The sequence below is a fragment of the Abramis brama genome (assembly GCF_963993115.1).
Source record: "Abramis brama genome assembly, chromosome: 21".
Classification (NCBI taxonomy): Eukaryota; Metazoa; Chordata; class Actinopteri; order Cypriniformes; family Leuciscidae; genus Abramis; species Abramis brama.
This window is the reverse complement of record NC_139983.1, coordinates 6,942,752-6,969,276: the sequence shown is the minus strand read 5'-3', so window position 1 is coordinate 6,969,276 and position 26,525 is coordinate 6,942,752. Positions and strand designations below refer to the sequence as shown.

The 26,525-nt window shown below is 38.6% G+C and overlaps 1 protein-coding gene across 4 annotated transcripts; it reads right to left on the bottom strand.

The window, feature by feature from the left end:
• Positions 1-1,117: 1,117 nt before the first annotated feature.
• Positions 1,118-24,792, bottom strand: LOC311072146 (uncharacterized protein). 4 transcript variants are annotated; one of them, XM_084096922.1, is made up of 7 exons: positions 24,552-24,792; positions 8,818-9,234; positions 7,166-7,579; positions 5,950-6,595; positions 5,539-5,786; positions 5,342-5,457; positions 1,118-1,694 (listed from the first exon to the last, which is right to left on the bottom strand). In XM_084096922.1, exons 1-7 carry the CDS (start codon positions 24,571-24,573, stop codon positions 1,650-1,652), a joined length of 1,908 nt encoding a protein of 635 aa, XP_083953048.1. In that variant the 5' UTR covers positions 24,574-24,792; the 3' UTR covers positions 1,118-1,649. The 4 variants fall into 4 exon arrangements, with proteins under 4 accessions (XP_083953048.1, XP_083953047.1, XP_083953049.1 ...); XM_084096921.1 differs by lacking the exon at positions 1,118-1,694 and having other exon boundaries at positions 4,269-5,457; XM_084096923.1 differs by lacking the exon at positions 1,118-1,694 and having other exon boundaries at positions 4,269-5,457; positions 8,818-9,197.
• Between the last annotated feature and the right edge of the window lie 1,733 nt (positions 24,793-26,525).

Below are 26,525 nucleotides of genomic sequence, written 5' to 3'. Positions count from 1 at the left end.
CTTTATTTTTGAGAAATATGAGAGTGTCGTCTGCAAATTGGCTTATAGTAAAGGTCCTTTGAATGTCTATCACTACATTGTCCTCAATTTTTTATGAATAGAGACATTAATTCGACTGCAAGATTAAAAAGTAATTGTGAAATACCTAAGTTACGGGAAACACTTCTAAAAATCACATTATAGAACATGGAAATTACTCTACAAAGCATTGGACCAAAGCCAAAAAAATACTCAGGACTTGAACAGAAAAGGTTGTTCGAGGGTATCAAACGCCTCGAAAAAGTCTGGAAATAGAAGTAAGCTTGTATGAGGAATTAAATAATTATAATACTTCTCCCTTTGATAAAAGCTGATTGTGTTTCACTGATAATTTCACCATTGCCTTTTTAAAGTCTATTTGCAAAAACACGAGAAAGCGATTTGAAATCGTTACATCAAAGAGTTGTTGTCTAAATATAATTTATCCTTGTATGACTTTGGAACTAGAATAATTAAACCATGCTTCATTGATGGCGATAATTCAGCTTTACCTATACGCTCTTTTAGTGCTTCAAGATTCTAATTTCAGGCCAATTTATTTTTAAATATAGTTCTACTGTGATGCCATCAATACCTGGAGACTTTCCATTAGACATTTGTTTTATAGCAATGCCTAATTCTGAAATCTCAATGTCAGCTTCCATCATATTTCTATAAGCCTATGAGTCTATAATAGGAACTTTATCTTTTAAGAAGGAAAAGAAAAGATCAGTCTTTCTCTGTATATTTTGATTTATATAAATCATTATAGAAGGAATGAATCTCTCTCTCTCTCTCTCTCCCTCTCTCTCTCAAAGGATGTATTTATTACCAAAATAATTTTAATTGTTATCTGCCTTAATTTTCTAGCATTTACAATTCGTTCAGCTTCTTTAATTGCCAATCTTTTAATGCTAAATTTAACCCATTCCCATTTGCCAATTAAAGTTAATTCAGACAAAAGTTAATTTTAACATAATTACAAAAGGATTCACATTTTAACATATTATTGTTAAACTTCCCTTGAGTTCTGGTAGAAGGTGAGCTGCCATTGATCCTAAGAGAGAGTGATATGGCACTGTGATCAGTCAAGTCAAGTCAAGTCACCTTTATTTATATAGCGCTTTTTACAATATAGATTGTATCAAAGCAGCTTCACAGTGATAACATGAAAATAATACAACAAAGTTTGTTTCTAGAAGAAAATTGCGTCATCGTCCACCCTAAGTAAGGCAGATCAATAATATTGTTGAATATTAAATGTCCCCAACTAAGCAAGCCAAAAGCCAAGGCGACAGTGGCAAGGAACCAAAACTCCATCAGGTGACAGAATGGAGAAAAAAACCTTGGGAGAACCCAGGCTCAGTCGCTCAGTTCTCCTCTGGCCAACGAGCGAACAGTGTATGATTATGATCCAGGCAGCATTACAGGTCAGAAGTCAGATTGGTCGTGTCGATGAGGCCTTCACAGGGCTGATGAGGCTGGCACTTCAGGGATGCGTCATGGATAGGTCCAGGTGCAGGTCCACCATCTGATCTGGATACGGCCAGGGTCCGGCTGACTTCAGTAAACAGGGAGGGACTGGTTGAGACTTCAGGACTGCGTTGTCATCATGTCCAGGCGCAGGTCCTTCATCGGATCTGGATATGGCCTGGATCCGGCGGACTGCGGTAAACCTCGGATAAACAGAGAGACTAATATTAGCGTAGACGCCATCCTTCTTATGATGAACAAGTACATCAGAATGTTTTTGGGAGTGTTCCCGGTTCCGGCTGACCTAAACTATGCAGCCTTACATTGAATTATAAAAGTCTATAATGTGTTATGTGTATGCTATGTCAAAGAGATGTGTTTTTAGTCTAGATTTGAACTGGCTGGCAGACGGTCGGTTAAGCCAGTCTGTCTGCTTCCTGACCTGAGCCCCAATTCATGTTTGAGCTCTAAGACTATGTGCCATATTACAAGAGAGAAGAGCAGCACCATCCCAGGAGGGATGAATACCATTTCTTTTCAACAGGTCAGGTCTGCCCCAAAAACTTTTCCAATTGTCTATGAATTCTATATTATTTTGCGGACACCACTTAGACAACCATCCATTGAGTGAGGACAATCTACTAAGTATCTCATCACACCTGCGAACAGGAAGGGGGCCAGAGCAAATTACAGTGCCTGACATCATACTTGCGATTTCACACACCTCTTTAACGTTAATTTTGGTGATCTCCCACTGGTGGAGTCGAACATCATTAGTGCCGACATGAATAATTTACGATTAGCATTAGCCAGCACTTTTAAATTTGGATGGCATGCTAACAGGCTAGCGAATTACTAGCGTGTTGAGGTGGCAATAACGATTTAGATTGAAGCTAGCGATGTCAGGTTAATGTGTGATGTTGTATATTTAGCAGTAAAACAACAAGGAATGATAGTTAATAATGATTCAAAACAGATGACACAAAAGATATACAAAGCTTACAGATGCAAACCAACGCAGGAGCAATAAGGCAGACAAGAGCAATCGACAACTACAGTGCACTCCTAGAAATCACAGATCAGTTAAAATGTCACAGATCAGAGAAATATTACAGTTAAATGAGGAAGAAGATTACTAGTTATCAACCAAAAATCCAATCTAGAATGTTGAATGCGCCCTGAAAAGGACCCCATGTAAAATGTTTTTTATGTGGGTTCTTTACACGCCAAATATCAATCAGATCAAGAAACTGGGATGTAATATTAATAACCTTGCTTTCTGGAAAACCCCCAGGAAACAACTGCCATTAAAACCAGATGTCACCACCGACGAATTTTCTCACTTTTCCTCTTCATTTGCCTATATCATGATTTTTTTTAACAATATACTGTATTTATAGTTTATATTTTATTTTAACACAGAGTAAACATTTAGCAAACTACTTTTGAAAAACTTTGGTGAATAGCACTTATTTTCTAAAAAGTTGTTCTTAGAAAAAGACATTAGTGTGAAGACAGGTATGATATCAAACACACACCACAAGCAGATTAAGGAATGATTTAAGGAATGATGAAATAAGGAACAGCGACAACACACAACATCTCCAATTGTAATATTTTTATTGAAAAATATTTTATTAAAATTGATGTGCAAAGGTTTAAGGTTCTTTTTTTATTTTTGAAAGATTGTTCTTATTTTGCTCATGATTGTTCTTTTATCTGTGCTGTTTTTTATCGGGTTCCATTTGTGCCAAAAAATTAGTCGACTACTTTGTGCTTTGTACAATAAATTTGTCCTTGACAACAGTCATGGCCTAGTTGTTCAGATAAATTAGTATATGTTGAAAAGTATGTTCTCTGTTTATGTCATCTTGCTCTGTCATCTGGTTCCGTCATCTATCTAGATGTCGTCTTGTTCTGTCATCTCTTTCTGTCATCTGGTTCTGTCGTCTTAACTGAACTGTCGTCTCTTTCTGTCGTCTGGTTCTGTCGTCTCTTTCTGTCATTTGGTTCTGTCGTCTCTTTCTGTCATTTGGTTCTGTCGTCTTGTTCTGTCATTTGGTTCTGTCGTCTTAACTGAACTGTCGTCTGGTTCTGTCATCTTGTTCTGTCGTCTCTTTCTGTCATCTGGTTCTGCCGTCTTAACTGGACTGTCGTCTTGTTCTGTCATTTGGATCTGTCGTCTTGTTCTGTCATCTTAACTGTCGTCTCTTTCTATCGTCTGGTTCTGTCGTCTTGTTCTGTCATTTGGTTCTGTCGTCTTGTTCTGTCGTCTCTTTCTGTCATTTGGTTCTGTCGTCTTAACTGAACTGTCGTCTTGTTCTGTCATCTTGTTCTGTAATTTGGTTCTGTCGTCTTGTTCTGTCGTCTTGTTCTGTAATTTGGTTCTGTCGTCTTGTTCTGTAATTTGTTTCTGTCGTCTCTTTCTGTCATTTGGTTCTGTCATCTTTACTGTCATCTTGTTCTGTCGTCTCTTTCTGTCATCTGGTTCTATCGTCTTGTTCTGTCATTTGGACAGTTAAGATGACAGAACAAGAGGACAGAACCAAATGACAGAAAGAGACGACAGTTCAGTTAAGACGACAGAACCAGATGACAGAAAGAGATGACAGAACAAGACGACATCTAGATAGATGACGGAACCAGACGACAGAGCAAGATGACATAAACAGAGAACATACATTTCAACATACTGTATACTAATTTATCTGAACAACTAGGCAATGACTGTTGTCAAGGACAAATGTATTGTACAAAGCACAAAGTAGTCGACTAATTTTTGGCACAAATAGAACCCCATATTTTTTTTTTTTTTTTTAAGTGCACAGATAAAAAATAGAGCAGAGATACAAATCTTTATTTTTATTTTTTATCTAATCTATTTTTTTAAATTATTTGTGCACTTTAATCTGTGCTCTGGTTATAAAAAGTAAAGAGATACAAATAGGCATCTATATTAATAACACGCTTACATGGCAGGTTCATGTTGACAACCTATGTACTAAACTCCAACAAAGACTTTACTTCCTGAGGAGACTCAGGCGGTATGGTGTCAGCAAAAAAATTATGACTGTATTATCAGGCTGTTCTGGAGAGCCTAATCAGGTATGGGATCCAAGCCTGGTATGGTAACCTCTCTGTACAGTTAAAAAACAGACTTTCTGAAAAACTGCCATGAAAATTGTGGAGTGGAAAGACTATCCATCGCTTCAAACACTGTATGAGCAGTCTGTGTATCGAGGGACACACAGAATACTGGCGGATCCCTCCCACATTCTTTATCCTGAGTATGTTCTTCTGCCTTCGGGCAGAAGATATAGAGTGCCCAAATGTCGACTTAACCGATTTAAATACTCTTTTGTGCCTGCCTCCATTAGAATCCTGAATGACAAGTTTGAAGACTTGATCATTTTTGGTTAACACTGATTATTTTATTTTATACTGTTTATTACTTATTAGTTTGTGTGATTTAAAAATGCAGCATACACACTGTGCCCAAGACAAATTTCCCTAAGGGGACAATAAAGTATATTGTATTGTACTGTAAATAGAGCAGATATAAAAACCTGTGATCAAGCAGAGTGGGGACGGTGGCACACGTGCGAATGAGCATCACATGCGCGCCACACCGTCTCGCGTCTCACGAGGACCAGGCCTGAACTATGTACATTTTTACATTATTATTGAAGTATTTTGTAAACTTGTTGCTCTGCAGCACTTTTTTCCAGCTGTTTTTTTTTTACATCCAGCTGTAGTTTTCCTATCTCATTTGTAGCTTTATTGCGCACAATTCCTCATTGAGGATTTCCAGCTGCTTCAGGAAGTCTATGTCGGGCTTGATATATCTCACCTCTATGAGATGATCAATGGCATCCTCCAATGTCATGTAATGGTGGATCATGAGGTATGCCAGAAAAAGAGTAGGGGCGTAGCTGACACCCTCAGTGCAGTGAATGAACACCTTATCTGTGGAAATAAAAAGAGAAAGACAGTCAGAAAAAGTCCCAAACAGTTTGTCACTCCAGAACACTTGATAAAAGATCTTACTTTTTGGGTTTTTCTTGGCTTTGTGGATGAATTTGGCAGCTGACACAAAGTATTTGCTGATTTTGGAACTGTGCGTTGTAGGCAAGCCACAATAAGTGATGTTCATGCCACGGTAGTATCTCGCCCCTGTATTAACGGTTTCACTCGGGTCTTTCTCCCATGGGAACCTCAGCTTCTTCACAGCAGCAGCATTGAGGATGTGAGTAATACCCAGCTCCTTCATTTTCATTCGGTCCCTTGCAATCTCTCTGCACAAGAACACAACAGCCAAGATTAGTCTTTCACTGCATAGGATTTACAATGTAGAAATATAATTGTGTTTGATTCCTGTTCCTACTCCTGCATTACATTATTAATCACATGGTTTATATTAGTCTATATTAGGTTTATATTAATGTGTTGTAGACTTACTCATTTCCAATGAAGATGTTGTCCCAGACCGCAGTGACAGGTTGCCGATGCTGTATACAGCCTTTCACACGCTCCTCCAATGGGACACAGGTTTCTTCTTGAACTAGCTCCTGCTCGGAACTGCATGCATAAGGAACGCTTGGACCTGGAACACACGATTCATCTGAATCAACCAAATCCAATTCCGGTTCCAGCTCAGGAACGCTTGGACCTGGAACACATGATTCCTTGGGATCGACCAGATCCAATTCAGGTTCATCGATCCCACTGCTGCTCCCTGCCACTTCTGTTGGTGACACCAACTCTGAGATGACACTTTTAACTTCATTCTCCTGCTGCTCATCTCTCTCTACACACGCTGAGGTCGAGTCGATCATATCCAAGTCAGCCTGCGCAGCGTCCCCCTCTAACAAGGTGTAACTGAATGACATGTCCTCAGGTAAATCAACCTCCAACTGGGCACTGATCACTGCCGAGCTACCGAAATGGTCGTAGATGGCATCGGTGATGGTAAACTCCAACTGCGCATCTCCCTCTTCTGATAACGTTACCCAGCGACTGTCACTGCTGTAGAACTCGCCGTTGATGTATACCTCCAGACACACCTCTCTGAAGTTGGTAGACATTGCGAGTTTTGTGTCTAATGCTGTCAAATCAAAGATGAACAGTTGTTAAAAACCACATATTAAAAATGAATAATTAGTCCAAATTGAAAGACATTTCTGTTTGCATCTCATTTGTTCTGTACACACACAGTTCAGTAATTTACAGGAGTGACAACTGCATTTACAAAAATTCTACACAGTGTGTACGGAACCAAACCGGACAACTAGTTGTTAATGACGTACGACGAGAGATATGAGAGATGACAGACGTGTATCTCATCTTTATGTGTGGTGCAAGAAATCATAGGGGAAAGTGGGATGAGCCTTGACTAATACTTGTTGCCAGATCTTGTAGCCCATAAAAAAGTTAATAAATGAAATATTGCGACCTGCACCTGCTCACTTTAATAACGCCATAAATTCAATCGCTGTATGAGCGAACGTTTATAATAAGTGGATCTGGCAACACTGCAAGAGTGAGTCGTGTTCCAAACACACATGGAATGATAATTTAGTGGACTCGCTCCTGCATTTAAATGCGGTTGTCACTCCTGAAACTTTACAGAGTGTACATTGTAATGTTGCATCTCAAATGCTCTGTTGACATTCACCTTTTGGGCTGATCTTTTCAGGGGTTTCAGGAGAAGCATCCATGCCATCCTGATCGATCCCACTGCTGCTCCCTGAAGGCCCTGCTGAGTCGCTCAGATCGTCACACACCAATGTAGGGCTCTTCAGATCTGAGATGGCATCCCTGACTTCAACTGCCTGACCTTCAGAGGACACTGGTTCTGGCTCAGAACGGTTTAGACCTGGGACAACACTGGACTCCTCTGGATCAACCAGATCCACTTGAGGTTCCTGCTCAGAAACTCTTGGAACTGGGACACTTGATTGCTCGGTATCGACCAGATCCGTTTCAGATGTTGGCTGAGGAATGACTGGGACACACAGTGGCTCTGGAACACCAAAAAGCCTTTGAAAGAATCCACAAATTTTTTTCATCATCCACACTTTGGTACTTTCTGAAAAACAAAAGAAAAACATAAGTTATTAGAAACATCTCAAACCATTAGACATGAAAAATTAGTCTGACTTGAAAGACATTTCTGTTTACATATCATTGTTAATGTTACATTTATACTCGACGTGCTCGTCGTTGTAGTATTCTTTGAAACGACAGGGAGTAATTACTCTGAGTAATTTTTCTTGAAACCATCAGGAATCAGCAGCGAGAGAAATAAGGTGCACAGATGATGATGTTTATTTAGAAGCTACACTTCACCAACCACACTACAAATTATTAGTGTAAAACCCAGTAAACCTTAACCCTTTCATGCATGAATTATGATAACCTCAGTCAGGATTTTTTTCCCATGTATTTTTAATGCTCTTAGGGCATGAAAAACAAGATGTGAATCTTATTTTATGTAAAAATGTTTTACACATTTTTCAAAGAGATCTTCAGATGTCCACTTGAGTAAAGTAATGCGTTACAAGTAATGTGCATTACGTAATCAGATTACTTTTTGATCCAACAAGTAATGCATTACAAGTCACACACTTTATGTAATCACATTACTTTTTTTGATGTAAATGAAAATTACATCCTAATAATACAAATACATTTATTTACAGTCAAAAAAAGTTACTGCAGATTAGGTATTTTCAAAAACAACATTCACAGTATAAATATGAATTGTGCCTTCAAAACCCGAGCAAATTCAAGAAAATGCTTTTTAAACAGCTGTCCACTGTAGTGACCTCTATGCATGAAAGGGATAAGATTATTACTTGACATTAGAACACAATAAATGGATATGAGAATGCATGCATACAACTAAATTAACGATCTCTTAAATATTTTCTAATTTCACTGAACATTTAGCTTTGTGAACATTTTTAATGAACTTTGAACTTCATGTTCATTAAAAAAAGGCTTATTATTCTATTGTAGGCTCATTTTGTAAATGTGATCAACTAATTTCGACATTCGCAAACTGGGTGCTGGTGTGATGAGACATGCTCGGCCAGATTCGCCTCGAAGTCGTTCATCTTCGGATCCGGAGCTGCGCGGAAAACTTTTTTTATACAAATAAATTACTAAATGCTAAAAATGAACAAATGTAAATGACATTTTTTCCCCCGTTGCGTTTACAATCCTGTGAAAAGCTCCCCCATACCCGACCCTGCCCTGCCCTGAATATATATAGAAAATGTATCAGTGGTGCATGTTGACCTGTTGTGCATGTTTAACATTCACCTGTTGGGCTGTTCTCAGGGGTTTCTGGAGAAGCATCGATCCCACTGCTGCTCCCTACCACTTCTGTTGGTGACACCAACTCTGAGATGACACTTTTAACTTCATTCTCCAGTTGCTCATCTCTCTCTACACACGCTGAGGTCGAGTCGATCATATCCAAGTCAGCCTGCGCAGCGTCCCCCTCTAACAAGCTGTAACTGAATGACATGTCCTCAGGCAAATCAACCTCCAGCTGGGCACTGATCACTGCCGAGCTACCGAAATGATCGTAGATGGCATCGGTGATGGTAAACTCCAACTGCGCATCTTCCTCTTCTGATAACGTTACCCAGCGACTGCTGTATAACTCGCCGTTGATGTATACCTCCAGACACACCTCTCTGAAGTTGGTAGACATTGCGAGTTTTGTGTTTAATGCTGTCAAATCAGATGTACAGTTGTCAAACTATATGCGATACACACTGTGCGTGACTCTGTACAGTTTGAGTCTATGAACTGTGAGTATGTAGGCAACACGCTACACGAGTATAGACTCCGTCTGTAAAGAATGGCGTCTTATTGCAGTGTTTCTAAAGTTTGTATCCGTAGGTTTTTGCTGTCATAGGTATATATTTCGCTTAAAATTTAAATATATTGACTACTATGCTTCTGCTCTGCTCGGAATATCGCTCAACTGCAGTGACTGCAAACGAGCCTTGCTGTCTGTGACGTAACCAAACACTGTGACGTAAGCAAACACTATGACGCGCCATGGTTGCTTATTACCGAATTATATATTACTAGTGCAAAGTTCCCATGCAAAATCAGTTTTTGTGTGTGTTTTTAGTAATTGTTGGTTTCTTGGTAAAGAAAACTATAATATTCAAGGAACCAAACTGTAATATTCAGAAGTAAACAGTGTAGCTGACTGAGTGTTTATGTCAGAGTGTTTATTTTTAAACCACAACCTTTTAAAAATGATATATTTAATGATATCTTTAGCATTTCTCATCCAAACAACATCAAACTTGGCACTGCACTACTCGTGCCCATGGCAAGACTGTCGAATTTGAAATCCATCGGACTAACGGTTCGAGAGATATGTGGTTAACAGACACACACACAGACAGACTCACAGAAAGACACACAGACAGACACACAGAAAGACACACAGACAGACAGACAGACAGACAGACGTTTCTGTAATTTATAGATATATTATTATTAATAATAATATAAATTCAATACTCAGATTACCTTTATTATATCGATTTAAATCACCTCAGAGGTGGGCAATATTGGTATATTATATTGGTGATTTCAAATGAATAATAAATGGACTTAGCCTACTAATGATAATCCCAAGGATATTTCTTGTTTTCTTGTATTTCTTGTTTTCAATTTTATAGTAAATTGTATAGTTCAAATAATCAACTAAATGATGCAGATTGTTTTCTTAGTAATTTATCAACCAGTATTAATACGATTACGTCAGACTACAAAAATTCATGTGATGAATTAAATATTGAGGAAATTACAAATTGTATAAATAGTCTTAAAGAAAATAAGTCTCCTGGGAATGATGGCTTGAAAGGGGAGTTTTATAAAAAAAAAAAAAATGTAATGACCTTGCACCCTTTATACTTGCAGTATCACTAAAACAAGGGGTAATTACACTTATACCCAAGCCTAACAAAGATAAATTGTTCTTAGAAAATTGGAGACCAATTAGTTTGTTAAATAATGATACTAAAATCTTTTCTTTAATTTTTGCAAAAAAGACTTAAGAAAAATCTAAATACAATAATTGATGAAGAGCAGTCAGGTTTTTTGAAAGGCCGTTATATTGGAAATAATATTAGACTAATTTTAGATTTAATTGATTATAGACACCTTATATTTATTGATTTCTATAAAGCGTTTGACACAAATGAACATTCGTTTATGTTTAAAGTTATTGATTTCTTTGGTTTTGGTAATTTTTTTTCAAAAAGCAATTTATACTTGAATAGTTCAGTCCAATTATCTCGCGGTACCTGTCAGAGATTTGATATGGGCCGTGGGATAATAGTCCTTGGGCCAAGACCCAAAATTTCACGTTTTGGTACCATCTGGGTGGGCAAATTCTAGTTGCGATTTTTTACATCATATGCATCCCTAGATAATGTTTTGACATGATAACCCTTGCCAACTGGCAGCTTAGTAGTGGTTATGACCGCTTGAAGTGACTGACCCCTGTAAGCGGAAAAAATGGCAAAAGTACCTTCCATGGAAATAATCTGGTTCATCCATTTGATAATTCATCAAGTGGTTCATTCATCACAAATAAAGTAGGTTCCAAATTAGTGAAATAATGAGATAAAGGCAATAATTCCAAAATAAATTGCTAAAAATTGCTAAATTTGGGAGTTTTAGCATGTCAAACCGTAATACCCCAATATCATGAAATAGTCTAGCCAACTAGGTGAACCCGGAAATGTTGAGTACACCAAAGTTTTATTGCAGAAATGTGAAGTATGGGTCCTCAGCATACAGAAACTGCCGGATGCTAATTTGCATATGTTGAGCAATTTGCATGATTAGCATAATTAGCATTATTAGCTTAATCGTCCATTTTCACCAGATATTTTGCACTGTATGGTCAATTTCTACAATATGTGAGTGGTTTTAGAGGATGCTGATTTCATTTCTGGCATTTTCAGATTTCAAAGAGCTATTTTGACTTCTGCTCTGCTCGGAATATCGCTCAACTGCAGTGACTGCAAACGAGTCTTGCTGTCTGTGACGTAACCAAACACTGTGACGTAAGCAAACACTATGACGCACCATGGTTGCCATAGAAACAGATTGTTTGGCAAAAGTAGCAGGCTCAATGGTTTATGTTTTCGCTTATTCCCGAATTATATATTATTATTATTATTAATAATAATATAAATTCAATAATTTTACACAAATTCCTGTACTCAGATTACCTTTATTATATCGATTTAAATCACCTCAGAGGTGGGCAACAATATATTGGTGATTTCAAATGAATAATAAATGGACTTACTAATGATAATCCCAAGGATATTTCTTGTTTTCTTGTATTTCTTGTTTTCAATTTTATAGTAAATTGTATAGTTCAAATAATCAACTAAATGATGCAGATTGTTTTCTTAGTAATTTATCAACCAGTATTAATAAGATTACGTCAGACTACAAAAATTCATGTGATGAATTAAATATTGAGGAAATTACAAATTGTATAAATAGTCTTAAAGAAAATAAGTCTCCTGGGAATGATGGCTTGAAAGGGGAGTTTTATAAAAAAAATTGTAATGACCTTGCACCCTTTATACTTGCAGTATCACTAAAACAAGGGGTAATTACACTTATACCCAAGCCTAACAAAGATAAATTGTTCTTAGAAAATTGGAGACCAATTAGTTTGTTAAATAATGATACTAAAATATTTTCTTTAATTTTTGCAAAAAGACTTAAGAAAAATCTAAATACAATAATTGATGAAGAGCAGTCAGGTTTTTTTAAAGGCCGTTATATTGGAAATAATATTAGACTAATTTTAGACTTAATTGATTATAGACACCTTATATTTATTGATTTCTATAAAGCGTTTGACACGAATGAACATTCGTTTATGTTTAAAGTTATTGATTTCTTTGGTTTTGGTAATTTTTTTTCAAAAAGCAATTTATACACTTTATAATGGTTTGAATAGTTCAGTCCAATTATCTCGCGGTACCTGTCAGAGATTTGATATGGGCCATGGGATAAGACAAGGATGTCCATTCTACGTCTGTATGTGCTCGGCTAAGTCTCATTCAGCTAAAAGTCTTTCATCGAATTCATCTGACCAAAGCTAGACTTCCTAAATTGTTCCCAGAAACAGAGGACTTCTGTACCAGATGCTCCTTCTCTCCCGCTGATCACACCCATACATTCTTTAGCTGCCCAAAACTGGCCTCATATTGGGCTTCTTTTTTTGACTTCATGTCTAGGGCTCTGCACGTTTCTTTATCTCCATGTCCTCTAGTTGCCATCTTTGGTGTGTCTCACTCGTCATCTATCACGAGACAGAAAGCAGAGGCTATCGCCTTCGCTTCTCTTATTGCTAGAAGGTGCAGCTTGTTGCATTGGAAGTGCCTAACCCCCCCTCCAACTACCTCTTGGTTAAAGGATCTGATGTCATTCCTTTCACTTGAAAAATTGTAATACTCTACTCGGTACTGATACATTTTATAAAACCTGGAATCCTATTTTAAATTATTACGACTCTGTATCCTCTCTAGATTCTGCCTAAATATATTTGGAAAAGAGATTAAACTTAGCCAAGTTTGGCAGAGCTACGGTCTCATGTCGTGGATCAATGGCATCACTTTTAGTATTTACTTTTGTGTGTTCTAAATGCTCCTGTTGTCTTCTTGTGCCCAGGCTTGAGTTTTGTTTGTTACATTCAAGAAGCGCGTTTTCTTTGAGCGGGTAAAATTAAATGTTCAGTTCATATATCTGACTGCTTTTATTTATTGACAAAATTGTATACATGTGAAAATTGAGGATGCAGTGCATCGTGATATCGAATTGAACTGAATCGATGACATGATAATCGTAATCGAACCGAACCGTGAGACCAGTGAGGGTTCACACCCCTGATATCAAGACCACATCTCAACACAAATTCAAGGCTGCCAATATTTTTTTTAACCATATGGACCCATAGAGTATGGACCATATGGTCTCGAGATAACCAAAGATTTTTTCATACTCCATACTCTATTAACAACATGTTTGGTAATCATAACCCCTATGTACTTAACCTCGTTTTTCACTGGAATGCCCTCTTCTAAATCACAATTATGGATAGCCATTAATTCACACTTTTGAAACTTTAGGGTTAGGCCTGGTGCCTTTGAAAAGATAGAAATTTGATCAATAACTAATATATAACGTCTTTATTTTTAAGAAATATGAGAGTGTCGTCTGCAAATTGGCTTATAGTAAAGGTCCTTTGAATGTCTATCACTACATTGTATCACTACAATTTTTTATGAATAGAGACATTAATTCGACTGCAAGATTAAAAAGTAATTGTGAAATACCTAAGTTACGGGAAACACTTCTAAAATCCCATTATAGAACATGGAAATTACTCTACAAAGCATTGGACCAAAGCCAAAAAAATACTAAAGAATTAAACAGAAAAGGTTGTTTGTTTGAAAATGTTTCAACATTTGCAATGTATTTGGATGCTAAACTATTCTTTATTATAGGCTTTGTACTTCACTTACGTTCCAATATCGATGGAAAAAATCATCCTCTTCACACGCGCAAAAATGTGCTTGGAAACATCACAGTGGAGCAGTGCTTACTGTGAATGTACGAATTGTACTACTGATTATTTAAACAGAGCAGTGTAATTTTTATATATAGGTTGACCATTTTATTATTATATTTTATTAAGGCTATAATGAACAGTTTATAAGACATTGAGAAGTAAGTTGGTGTAAGTCCTCTCCCCAAACAGCGCTCTGCTACTGCTACTGGAGGTGGGGTTACCCACGGGGAGCTTCGGGCAAGATGGAGACTATAATATGTTCTCTAAATGTAAATGTCAAAGTAGAAACAAGTGTTTTTCTTCAGCATTTTTAAGTTGTTTTCCAAAATGTATATAGATTTTTCTTGAATCAAGAAGCATTTACTGGAGATACATAATGACAAAATACGAAGTCTTGTTTTCTGTGAAATTGATCAACATGAGTTGAGTTTATGCCAACGGGGATCTCTAATGAAAGGAAAGTTTTCATAACTCATTCATTGATGGATGTTTGTTCTTGTATAAACTCACTTAATTCTTAACATTTTTCAAAACCTCCAATTTGAATTTGTATCCCAAGTAAATATTTTGATTTAAAAAAAAAATTGGAATCAGGACAAAAATACTGAGGAAGAATTTATGTATTTATTTATTTATTTATTTATTTATTATTTATTTATTTTTGCCAAAACTAATGTGGTACTGAAAGTATTAGAAAACTTTATAGTTACTTTTATGGAGAGCATGCACATACAAAAAAAGCTGTTAAAAATGTTTCTTTATTTAATACATTTTTGAAATGTTTTTATTTTGTGAAATAGTTAGGCCTTTTATTATTTTATTTGTATTGTTATTTAGATTTAGATTTTTTTTTTTTTTTTTACACCCTTGGCAGTTTTGTTTCGTAATTGTTGTTCAAGCATTCATAATAAAAACAAATCAATTAACATTCCTGTAGTGTACTGTAAACCAATCTCTAATATAGTACAAAACACACACGTCATCTCATCACTTTAACAGAAAATCAAAGGTATTATTTTATTTTTAAAACAGTATCTAGGTTTTCTGTCAGTTTTCACTTTAGTTATTTACTTTATTAAGGTTTAATCCAAACGCAAGAGGGCAGTATAACATCACTTACTGCACTCATTGATGAAAAAAATGGAAGACTCAAAAAAACTCATTGGGCCCTATTTTAACGATCTGAAACGCAAGTATCAAACGCAAAACGCAAGTAACTTTGTGGGCGGATCTCGGGTGCTGTTGCTATTATACCGGCGGGATAAATGACTCTAAAATGGGTTGGTCTGAAGTAGCTTCATTAGTCATAGGTGTGGTTTGGGCGTAACGTGAAATAAACCAATCACAGCGTCATCTCACATTCCCTTTAAAAGCAGGCGCGCTTGTTCCATGGCGAATTGCTATTATAACGGCAGATTTGCCAGGCGCAGCCAGGAGCGGTTCACAGCCGAGGAGACCGACGTCTCGTCAGGGCCGTAAAAGACAGAGAAGTGACACTGTATGGGGATGGAGAAACCCACCCAAATAAGCTTCGGTTAAACAGGCGTATAATAATTTGGGTAAATGTGTAAGCTAGATTTATGCCTATTTTTTCACATCTTCATGGACACCACAATGATTTCCCTCATGTGGAATATTTTTCCTTGTAATTATGTATTGTTTGCAAAAATGTGAACTGCTGCGTCTGTGTGTAGATGAGAGAAGCAAAGTGTATGCGCTTTGTGCACACGCTACATTATGGCCAAGCATGCGCCCTTAAAATAGCATCTGAATAACGCGCCACTGACTTTAGACTAGGTTTTTCCTGGTCTGTGGCGGAATTGTTTTCTGGAACTGCAAAATAGCACCAGGGAACGTTTGCGCCGGAACACGCCTCCTCTTTGCGCTGAACCGCCCCCGGGAGCGCAAGTTCATTCCCTAATTTACCGATGTGCGTCTGTGGAGGGAAAAGTCTGCTGTGCGTCGGGTGCAAAATAGGAATGATACATGCGTCGGTGTACAAATTCAATTGTGTTGGGTGCAAGATAGGGCCCAATAAGTCATATATTTTTTTGCGGTAATACTCTTAATAACAGTACGAGTTCAAGATCAAATGCGTGCATATAAATAAATAATTAAAAATAATAAATAAATAAACAAACAAACAAATTATATTGACTATATTGAGATTTAATTGGACTGTATTATATTCAGTCATGTCTGGCAACTAACACATTTGTTTACAATATCATTATAACAATTAAGGGAATCATTTCCACTCACAGTGCCTCACTGTAACCTTGACTTTTGCCATTCTCTTTCTTTCGTTCGTTGAGAAAAAGGGACGAGTCAACGTTTTTTTTCTTTCTTTTTTTCTTAGTTAGGCTACTCAACGTAATGTGTAGAGTTGCTGCTGCTGCTGGTGTCCTTCTTTAAATATCTCTCTATCAGCTGAGACTCGTTTACGGCCATACCACCCTGAACAGCACTATTGAGCTAAACAGGAAGTGAGTGAATTCAGTGCGGAAAACAGATGGAAAGTTTGAAACTTTCTTTTATTTCTTTTGTTTCTGGTTTTATTCTGGGAGATAAACCGAGAAGTTTATAAGTTGGTGTAAGTCCTCTCCCCAAACAGCGCTCTGCTACTGGAGGTAGGGTTACCCACGGGGAGCTTCGGGCAAGATGGAGACTAACAAGGAGAAAGACAAGGGGTCGGTGAGGAGAATGAGGGGTGAAAACGCAGCAACCGGACGGAGTTATGAGAAGAAACTAACAGTGTTGGTAGAAATTGTTGGAAATGAAAGAATTACGATGATGGAATTATTGTGGAAAGTAAAAGAAGAGTGCGGTGAGGTCATTGACTGTAGATACAAGAATCCAAGGGAATACGAACTGACCATGCATGAGGAGAAAGGGTAAAACAAGATATTAGACGGAATAAAAATCAGAAATGGGAGCATATTGGCGAAGGAGATCAATAACAATGAGACCGTGGTCTCTTTCCTGAACCTGCCAACCTACATAACTGATGAGGAAATAATAAAGAAACTAACAGACTGGGGAGTGACAGAGGCTTCTATAGTGAAAAGGAGAATATGGCCAGGGACTGGAATCGCTGACGGGACGAGGTTCCTAAAGGTCAAGTTTACAGAAAAGGTAAAATCACTCCCATACTCAATGAAGTTTGAGATTGTGGGAGGAACCGAGCACTTCCGGGTGTTACACGATAGACAGGTGAAGGTATGTCGCCTGTGCATACAGCCAGGACATATTGTTAAAGACTGCCCGAACTTCAAATGTTATAAGTGTGGTCGGCAAGGACATTACGCACGGGAGTGCAGCGAAGGGAGCTGCACCGTGTGTTGGAAGAGAAAGGAATTGTGTGTATGCAACACAGCAGAAAGGACGCAGACAAAGAGGAGATGGGGGACTCTGTAGATCTGTATGGTGAGGTGGAAGAGACCCAACTATCGAATGGCGAAGAAGGAGGTGAGGAATGGAGCGAGCTGGAAAGCATAATGGAGGCAGGAGGGTCTGGGAAAAGCAGTAGGAGGCAGAATAACGCGAGCGGAGGGATGGACAATGAAATGACAACCAACGGTGATGGGAGCACCGACGAGCAGGAGCTCCAAAAGCAGGAGCACTGACCAGAATACGAGAAGGAAAAGGAGAAGAGGAAGAAGAAGAGGGGATGATTATACAAGAGGCTACCTTTATGGACGAAACGGGAAAAAATTAAGCTGTCTCTAAACCACTTAAGAGGAAAAAGGGTGGAGAAGGCAGCGCCAAAAAGTAAGACGCAAAATCTACTAATGAGACACATTAATGTTTATGTTATTATTTCTTAGAATTTTCATTATGGATGAAGTATTAAGCATTGCTTGTTTGAATTGTAATGGTCTGAGGGACATGGACCAATTTAAACAGGTGATAAGTGGGCTTAATGCTCAAGTAATATATCTGCAAGAGACAAATTGGACAGATGACTTAATGGGCGGAATAAAAAAGGTTTGGGACGAGGAGATATATGTAAACCATGGCACCCAAAAAGCCCGTGGAGTAGCAATTTTGATTAGAGATGGGAGGATGTATTATAGAAAACAAATACAAAATGATGGTAAGGGGAGGGTATTAGGGATAGATTTTACACTTCAAAAAGATAAATATAGATTAGTTAATATGTGTCATAATACACAAGCGGAAGCAAAGGTGCAAGTAATACTCATTATTGGTAGGTCGCAAGACAAGAACAGTACAAAAACTCAGGAACTCGGGTGGGCTAGTGGCGCAGGGACAAGATGGTCAGCGTGCTGGTGAAGAGTGGTGACGGTGAATCCAGTGCAGGTGAACATCCAGACGAGACGAGACGAAACCCACGAAGACACCGAACAGGAAACTCAAACCAGGAACAGGACTGTAGACACACACGATGACACACACTGAGGACACCAAACACCACCGGCTCCGGAACAGACACCACCGGCTCCGGAACAGACACCACTGGCTCGGCGGCGGCCATCTTGTCCGAAGACACAGGCTCGGCGGCGGCCATCTTGTCCGAAGACACAGGCTCGACAGACGTGACGTGAACAGGCTCGGCGGCGGCCATCTTGTTCGCAGACACTGGATCCGGCTCGGCGGCCATCTTGTCCGAAGACACAGGTTCGGCGGCGACCATCTTGTCCGAAGACACAGGCTCGGCGGCGGCCATCTTGTCCGAAGACACAGGCTCGACAGACGTGACGTGAACAGGCTCGGCGGAGACCATCTTGTCCGCAGACACTGGATCCGGTTCGCCGGCGGCCATCTTGTCCGAAGACACAGGCTCGGCGGTCACCATCTTGTCCGAAGACACAGGCTCGACAGACGTGACGTGAACAGGCTCGGCGGCGGCCATCTTGTCCGAAAACACAGGCTCGACAGACGTGACGTGAACGGTCTCTGGATCGGCAGACGTGACGTGAACGGTCTCTGGATCGGCAGACGTGACGTGAAAACTCCTGGGAATCTCTAGGATCTTGAATAGCTTAGAAAAATAGTCCAATAACGTTTCCGCGGCCATCTTGTCCGGAGACACAGGCTCGGCAGACGTGATGTGAACAGCCTCTGGATCGGCAGACGTGACGTGAACAGCCTCTGGATCGGCAGACGTGATGTGAACAGCCTCTGGATCGGCAGACGTGACGTGAACCGTCTCTGGATCGGCAGACGTGTGCCTCCTCCCCCTTCTCCGTCCGCGATGGCAAGACGGCGGCTCCGATCCGTCCCTCACGAGCCCAGGGTCGAAGGGGGGCCATGGTGGAGAGTATTGTTGGACTCCCTCTCGACCACCCACTCCTCTGCGACCTCCCCGGGTCCCACGACTCGGGTTCCCTCAAAACAATCTCTCCTCTCCCGCTCGGTGGCTGGGGAAGAGAAGTTAGAATACATACCACTGGATCTTAGGGACGGAGTCCTTCTGTCCCTTGTCACTAATCATTGCACTCAGCCAATTCCCCATTAGCATTGTCAATTCCCTGTGTATATAACCCTGTCTGTTTTAGTATGTGTCACGGAGTCCTTGTATTTATCACGCCACTTCCGAGTTCTGTTCTTGCCCGTTTGTCTTGTGCCTGTTTATGTTTGATTGCTACTTTGGTTTTGACCCCTGCCTGGACTGGATATTGATGTAACGGTTTTCCCTTATTAAACTTACTGCAATTGGATCTACTTTTCCTCTGTTCTTGTGTGGATCGTGACAAATATGTATGCTCCAAACGTGGAAACTGAAAGAAAAGAGGCTTTTATGATGTTGAAATCTTTATGTATCGAGAATTGTATAGTGGTGGGAGATTTTAATGTGAAATGTACAAGACTAGACATAGCTAAAAATATGGTGTATAAAGAGGATACTTCTAGAAAATGTTTAAAAATGTTAATGCAGAGTAAGGATATGGCAGAGGAAAACTGGAGGGAGGAAAACCCTTACAAGAGAGAATTTTCAAGGAGGCAAATGGTGATGGGCGACCTTAAACAAAGTACAATAGATCTATGTCTGGTTAAAAGAGATATTTTACAATGTGAGCTATAACTTCACAGGTATAAGCGACCATGCCGTAGTGACAGTGAAATTAGGGGGAAACTCTAAAGAGAAAGGTGGTGGTCCGTGGTGTCTAAATTCTGCTTTATAGAATAAAGGCGTATAGAAGACGTATAGAGAAGTGTATTAAATACGAAATGGAAAACTCCCTATACGAAGAAAATATATGTAAATGGTGGGGAATATTAAAAAAGGAAATTAAAAGATTAAGTATTAGATACTCGAAACAGAGAAATCATATGAAAAAATGCAAATTAGATACTATGCACTGGTTATTGGAAGAAGAAGTCGGGAAAATTGAAAATAATCCTGAATATACGAAAGAACCTTATTGTCAGATAAAAGCAGAAATAGAGGTGTGCGAAAAAGAAAAATGTGAAGGTGCAAAAATAAGGAGCAAAGTCACAATATGTTTTAGAAGGGGAAAGATGTACAAAATATTTTCTGAACCTAGAGAAGAAAAAACAGGGGAAGAAATTAATTACGGATTTGGAAAACGAAGATGGGGGAAAAGTTACAGACTACGTAGAAATAATAGAAAGGGTAGATACGTTCTATAGGAATTTATATAAGAAAGGGAATATAAAACAAGAAGATGTAGATAGGGTTTTAGATAGGGAGTTGTGTGAAGGAGACATAACTCTAGAAGTAGAAGAAGCAATTAAATAGACAAAGCCAAATAAAAGCCCAGGAGCCGATGGATTAATACACAAATTTAATAAGATCTTTGTTAAAATTTTGGCACTGATATTGTTAAAAATGTATAGGAAGATAGAGGAATAAAAAGGAAGTACCAAAATCTATGTGTATGGGGATGATAACGAGTCTTTTAAAAAATAAGGGCAGTCCACTCAAATTAGAAAACTACAGACCTCTAAGCCTATTAAATACGGAGTATAAAATTTTAACCAAAATTTTAGCAAATAGGCTCAAAAAGATCATAGGGATCATAATAGCGCCAAACCAAGCTTATAGCATCCCAGGAAGAGACATAACGGACACAATTTGCACAATAAGAGATGCAGTGGGCAGTATGGGGGAGGATCAAGAAGGTGGAATAATTTTATGTATAGATTTAAATAAGGCTTTTGATAGAGTAGAACATGATTACTTGGAGCAAACAATGAGGAAATTTGGTTTCGGGAATGCTGGAATGGATAAATCTGCTATACAGTAAAGCGGAAAGTTGTGTTAAAGTAAATGGGGTTTTGACAGACCCATTTCCACTTGAAAGGTCAGTGAGACAAGGATATCCGATGTCTGCCTTACTATATTCAATCTCAGTTGAACCACTAGCAATAATGGTTAGAGCAGACAAAAGGATAAAGGGTATCCAAATACCAAACAGTGGTGAGAGTTTAATACACCAATATGCAGATGATACAACATTTACGATTAAGGATGTAGAAAGCATAAAAAAGGTAATGAAGCACATAGAAATGTATGGGAAAGCTGAAATAATAATAATCTGAAATAATGAGTATAGGAGGTGTGGACTTGAGAGGGTGTGACATGCCTTCTAAAATTACAATAGACTATGTTAATATTTTAGGAGTTCAAATTGGAGAAAATGCGAAGGATGCAAGGGATGCCACATGGACGGGGATTTTAAATAAAATAAAACAAATACTCCAATTCTGGAAATTAAGAGAACTAATGTTAAGAGGGAAAGTTATGGTTGTGAACTCTCTGTTGCTCTCCAAATGCAACTATATTTTAGGTTCTGTCGATTTACCACAATGGGTAATTAACAAGATGACTGAGATAACAAACGATTTTATGTGGGGAGGGAAAGGAGTTAAAATAACAAGGAAAACATTAATTGCAAGTTATGCTGTTGTGCTGCAATCACAATGTGTGATCTGTTTCAATAGAGAATAAAAAAAACTGTCCACAGACTTATTTAACACAAAACATTCAAAACAGCTCAAGGGCTGGGCCTATTTATTGCAGTGCCTATAGGTGGTTTGGTTGTTATCACCATTTTTTTGTTTTAGATTTCAGTGTTCTTGAAGGTATTCCCAAATGTCATGGTTGATCTGAACAGACCTTTAGTTGACCGGTTGTGGTACTGGGATGAAACAAATCACCTGATCATCACTGTACCAATTTATGTCATCTCTGGGGCTTGGCCAAAAAAAACTTGTTTATGCCGTTCCTGTGCATACATTTGATTTTGATGTTGTGGTTCTCCACTTCCTGAATGATACCAGGGTATGACTGTTCATCGTAATTAAGAACACACCACTGTCCAATGTGTTTACTCTCTATGACCTCTGGACGAAGTGAACAATCAGATGACAATTGTTCAGTTGTTGCAAGATTTTCCATTTTTTTCATGCAAAGAGATGCCTCTTGGAGTGCATAACATGGGCAATCATACACAACCTTTTCAGCCTGGCAGAAACAACTTATGTCTCTGTATTTTAGACAGCTGGGTTCAGTGCTCACCACTTGATGAATTTTTATCGTTCCCTTTATAGTGCTCAGTGTTTGCACTTCTTCCATCATTTGTACCCAGGCATCAACATCCTCTTCTCCAACATAAAACAGTCGCACCACTGATCCAGAATGTTTTTTAAATGGTAAAAGAGGGATTCTGCATCGGGCAAATCTTGTCCATGCCTAACTAAATTGTCTGCAGTTATTTAAAGTGTTCCGCCTATCCCATCTGGTGCCCCCTTGCCATGACTGGCTTCGAAGTAGTTCCAGGTGGTTGTGGAAAACCCTTTCTTGAAAGGTACAGTGGACAAAAGGTAGAAATTGGCTTTCTGCTTGTACTGTGAGGCTGGGCCATCACTAAAAAAATGCAGACAGGTCACATTTGGATGGTTCTCTTGAATCATTTTAAGAACAGGATCCAAGTGGGCCCAAATGCTAGGAGGGTCATGTCTTCTGCTTGGTGATATAGTGCAGAAGGGCACTGGTGCTGGCTCAGCCTTGACATAAAGCACACCTGTATGAAGGGTTGCCTGTTTGTGTGAACCCCCCAAATGAACTGCCTGTATCTCTTTTGCATATTTGCAGGAGTAATTTTCACTGAAATCTACATGGATGAGGCATTCATTTGGGCCAAGATTTTCACGCAGTTTCCTGTACATGGAATACTGCCATCTGATGTTAAAGATGTGTCCACGGAAGTTAAACAATCTGTCCTGAAACTGAGTCACAAGTTCATCCTCTGTTATAGCAATTTCCTTTTTGATTGTAACAGTGGATCTATCACAACCATTCTCATGACTTATCTTTTCAAGGGACCACTGAGTCAGATTTACCTCTTTGTTCTGAGGGGATCTGAAGAGTGAACACGTGGTCATCTTGCATTCCTTGCATTGGCCATATGCACACTCCTTTTTTGTCATATCGCACGCAATGGCATCAGCCATTTCCTCCACATTTTTGGAAGTAATTATGCCAAGTGAAAACAGCTTGTCTGCCATATACTGCAAGTTCTCATGTGTTTTGTAGAGGCAAGTATCCCGGTCAGCCTTTTTTGGCTGTGTAACCCAAAATGGTCTCTGGGCACAAAAAAAAAAAAAAAGAGAGAGTAAGACACATGCTTATGCTCTGCACTGAACTTCTTGTGGAGATTGACCATTGTGTCACAGAGAATTCTTCTTTGCTTTTTTATTTTTCTTACAGTGACTGTGTTCTTCTTTCCAGTGACAACCCTACTCACATCATCTCTCAAAAAGAATTGTTTGACAGAGCTCCTTAGACCTTGAGAGATTTATTCTTCTGTCTTATGAAATCAAGTTCTTTCCACCTTTTATATGAAAAGCCAATCTGTTGGCAGAAAGCCTTTAATTTATACTTCTTGATCAATTTTCTACAAATCAGCCGTGCATAAATTTGTTTGACCCTCTCTTTTTTGCTGCAGAATATCTTGCCTTTATTTCACTTAAAAGAGAGAAGTGAAACCTAAGGGTTTTTTTGACCAGTGATGAGGCATTGCTTCCCTTAAGAATGTTTTGGTTGTAGGGGCTCTGAGGATTCTTTTTCAGCATTTTCTTCTTTAGACGGGCACATTTTGTTTTGTACTTTGCAGCTTTTTTTTCTCCATTTCAAGTTTATGTTGCAGCTTTTTCAGTTGTCGGTAACATTGCCTTTTCTCTCTGTGCATTTTCTTTTTTCCATGGATTTTTTGCCTGAAATACGTCAAAATACGATTAAGCCACAAGCCATCACTTACAAATGGTTAAGTATAATTTGAATTATTTACATACAAAATATGATTTACAGTTACAATGCCTTTTATTCGTCCTAAAACCTAACCTGGATGTGCTGGGTATCCTCCTTGGATTATCTGAACTTAAAGGGATAGTTCGCCCAAAAATGATATTTAAGCCATGATTTACTCACCCTCAAGCCGTTCGAGATGCATATGTCAATCTTTTTTCAGACGAACACATTTTCAGTTATTTTAGAAAATGTCTTAGATCTTTCAGTGGTTATAATGTGAAGCAATGGGGTCCAGCTGATTCAAGTCGCAAAATGTGCATGCATCCTTCACAAAAATAATCCATCCGGCTCCAGGGGGATAAACGAAGGCCTTCTGAGGGTAATCCGTGCGGTTTTGTCGTAAAAATATACATATTTAAAACTTTATAAACAAAAATAACTGGCTTCCGGTGGCGGTCGGCGCGCGTTCATGGAGATGGTTGCTGGCTTATGACGTAGGACGTAGCGCAGGAAGCGTCGTGACGTAGAACGAGCGTGACAGCGCAGCCAGAGAGCAGAGCAAAACAAAACTCTACGTTCGCTCTACGTCACGACGTCATTCATCTCCATGAACGCGCGCCGACCGCCACCGGAAGCCAGTTATTTTCGTTTATAAAGTTTTAAATATGTATATTTTTACGACAAAACCGCACGGATTACCCTCAGAAGGCCTTCGTTTATCCCCCTGGAGCCGGATGGATTATTTTTGTGAAGGATGCATGCACATTTTGCGACTTGAATCAGCTGGACCCCATTGCTTCACATTATAACCACTGAAAGATCTAAGACATTTTCTAAAATAACTGAAAATGTGTTCGTCTGAAAAAAGATTGACATATGCATCTCGAACGGCTTGAGGGTGAGTAAATCATGGCTTAAATATCATTTTTGGCCGAACTATCCCTTTAATGGTGTGTCTGGTGGAGTCAAGGTGCCCTGTTGTGACTCTCTGTGGTTTCTTGCCCTGTATTCTGCCTTGTATATTCTCCAGTGCTTTCTTGCTGCTCTCTTTCCCCTCTCTGGGAGATCTCCTATTCTCAGTCTTTTTTTTTTTGCACTGAATATTTTTTAAATATGTCTGCTGTTTCTTTTGAAGGAACTCTGCTCTTCGAACAGGGTCTGCATCTCTGCACTGTCTATAAAGACTAGCAGTTAATCTTGCCATACCTGACAAGAGAGATACAATTATATGATTATGGCTGTCCTATGTGTTTTATTAAAAATACAACATTTCTGGTTGTATATTGTCTGTGGAGTTACTATAGAGTCTGTGGTGTTACCAGGAAAGACAGTAACACCACAGACAAATTAGCCTAAATCCAGACTTTTCTAAAATGGAGGCTGCCATCATGATGATTTAAAGATCAGGGGACATTTTGGAAATATGAATAAGTATGTATTTATCAAAATTTTGATTAAAATATGTCAAATCTGCAAGTTATCAACATAACACCACAGACACTAATAAAGTGTGACACATGAAATTGTCAGGAATTTAGCTAACTTTAAGAAAATTAATAAGAAAGAATGTACTCACCATGCACCCCTCAGATCAACCAGCACCTGCAATGACCTTTACAAACAGGAAGTAGTCCAAATAGATTTCCCCCTTTTCTTAAAGGGACAACATCCATTGATGTAACACCACAGACATGAATTTGGGGGACACTACTTTTTTCTTAAATATTACAAAATATGTATTTTTAAAAACAATTTAATTAAATTGTCGGCTACATGTTAAATCAAATCTATATTCACAATATAACCACTTTATTTGTGATAAAAATGTTATATTGTTACAATTACATTCCATGATACCTCTCTGAGGTAAGGCGGGAACATGCATATTTTGTTACAAATGCAATCTCTCAAACTCAATTAAATATGTATTTTAAAACAAAAATGTAATTATTAATAGTGCACAAAGTTTAAAGTTTATTTCAGCTGTTGTAAAGTAGAGGGACACCACTTGCCACCACAAATGAAGAATGACCCATATAAATAAATAATAAAATGATACAGTATGAGTGTGAAAATATAAATCAAGTTTTAAAACAACTAATATTTTTAAATCCAAAAATTAGAATGAAAGAGAGAGTGTTTTATGACAAATTG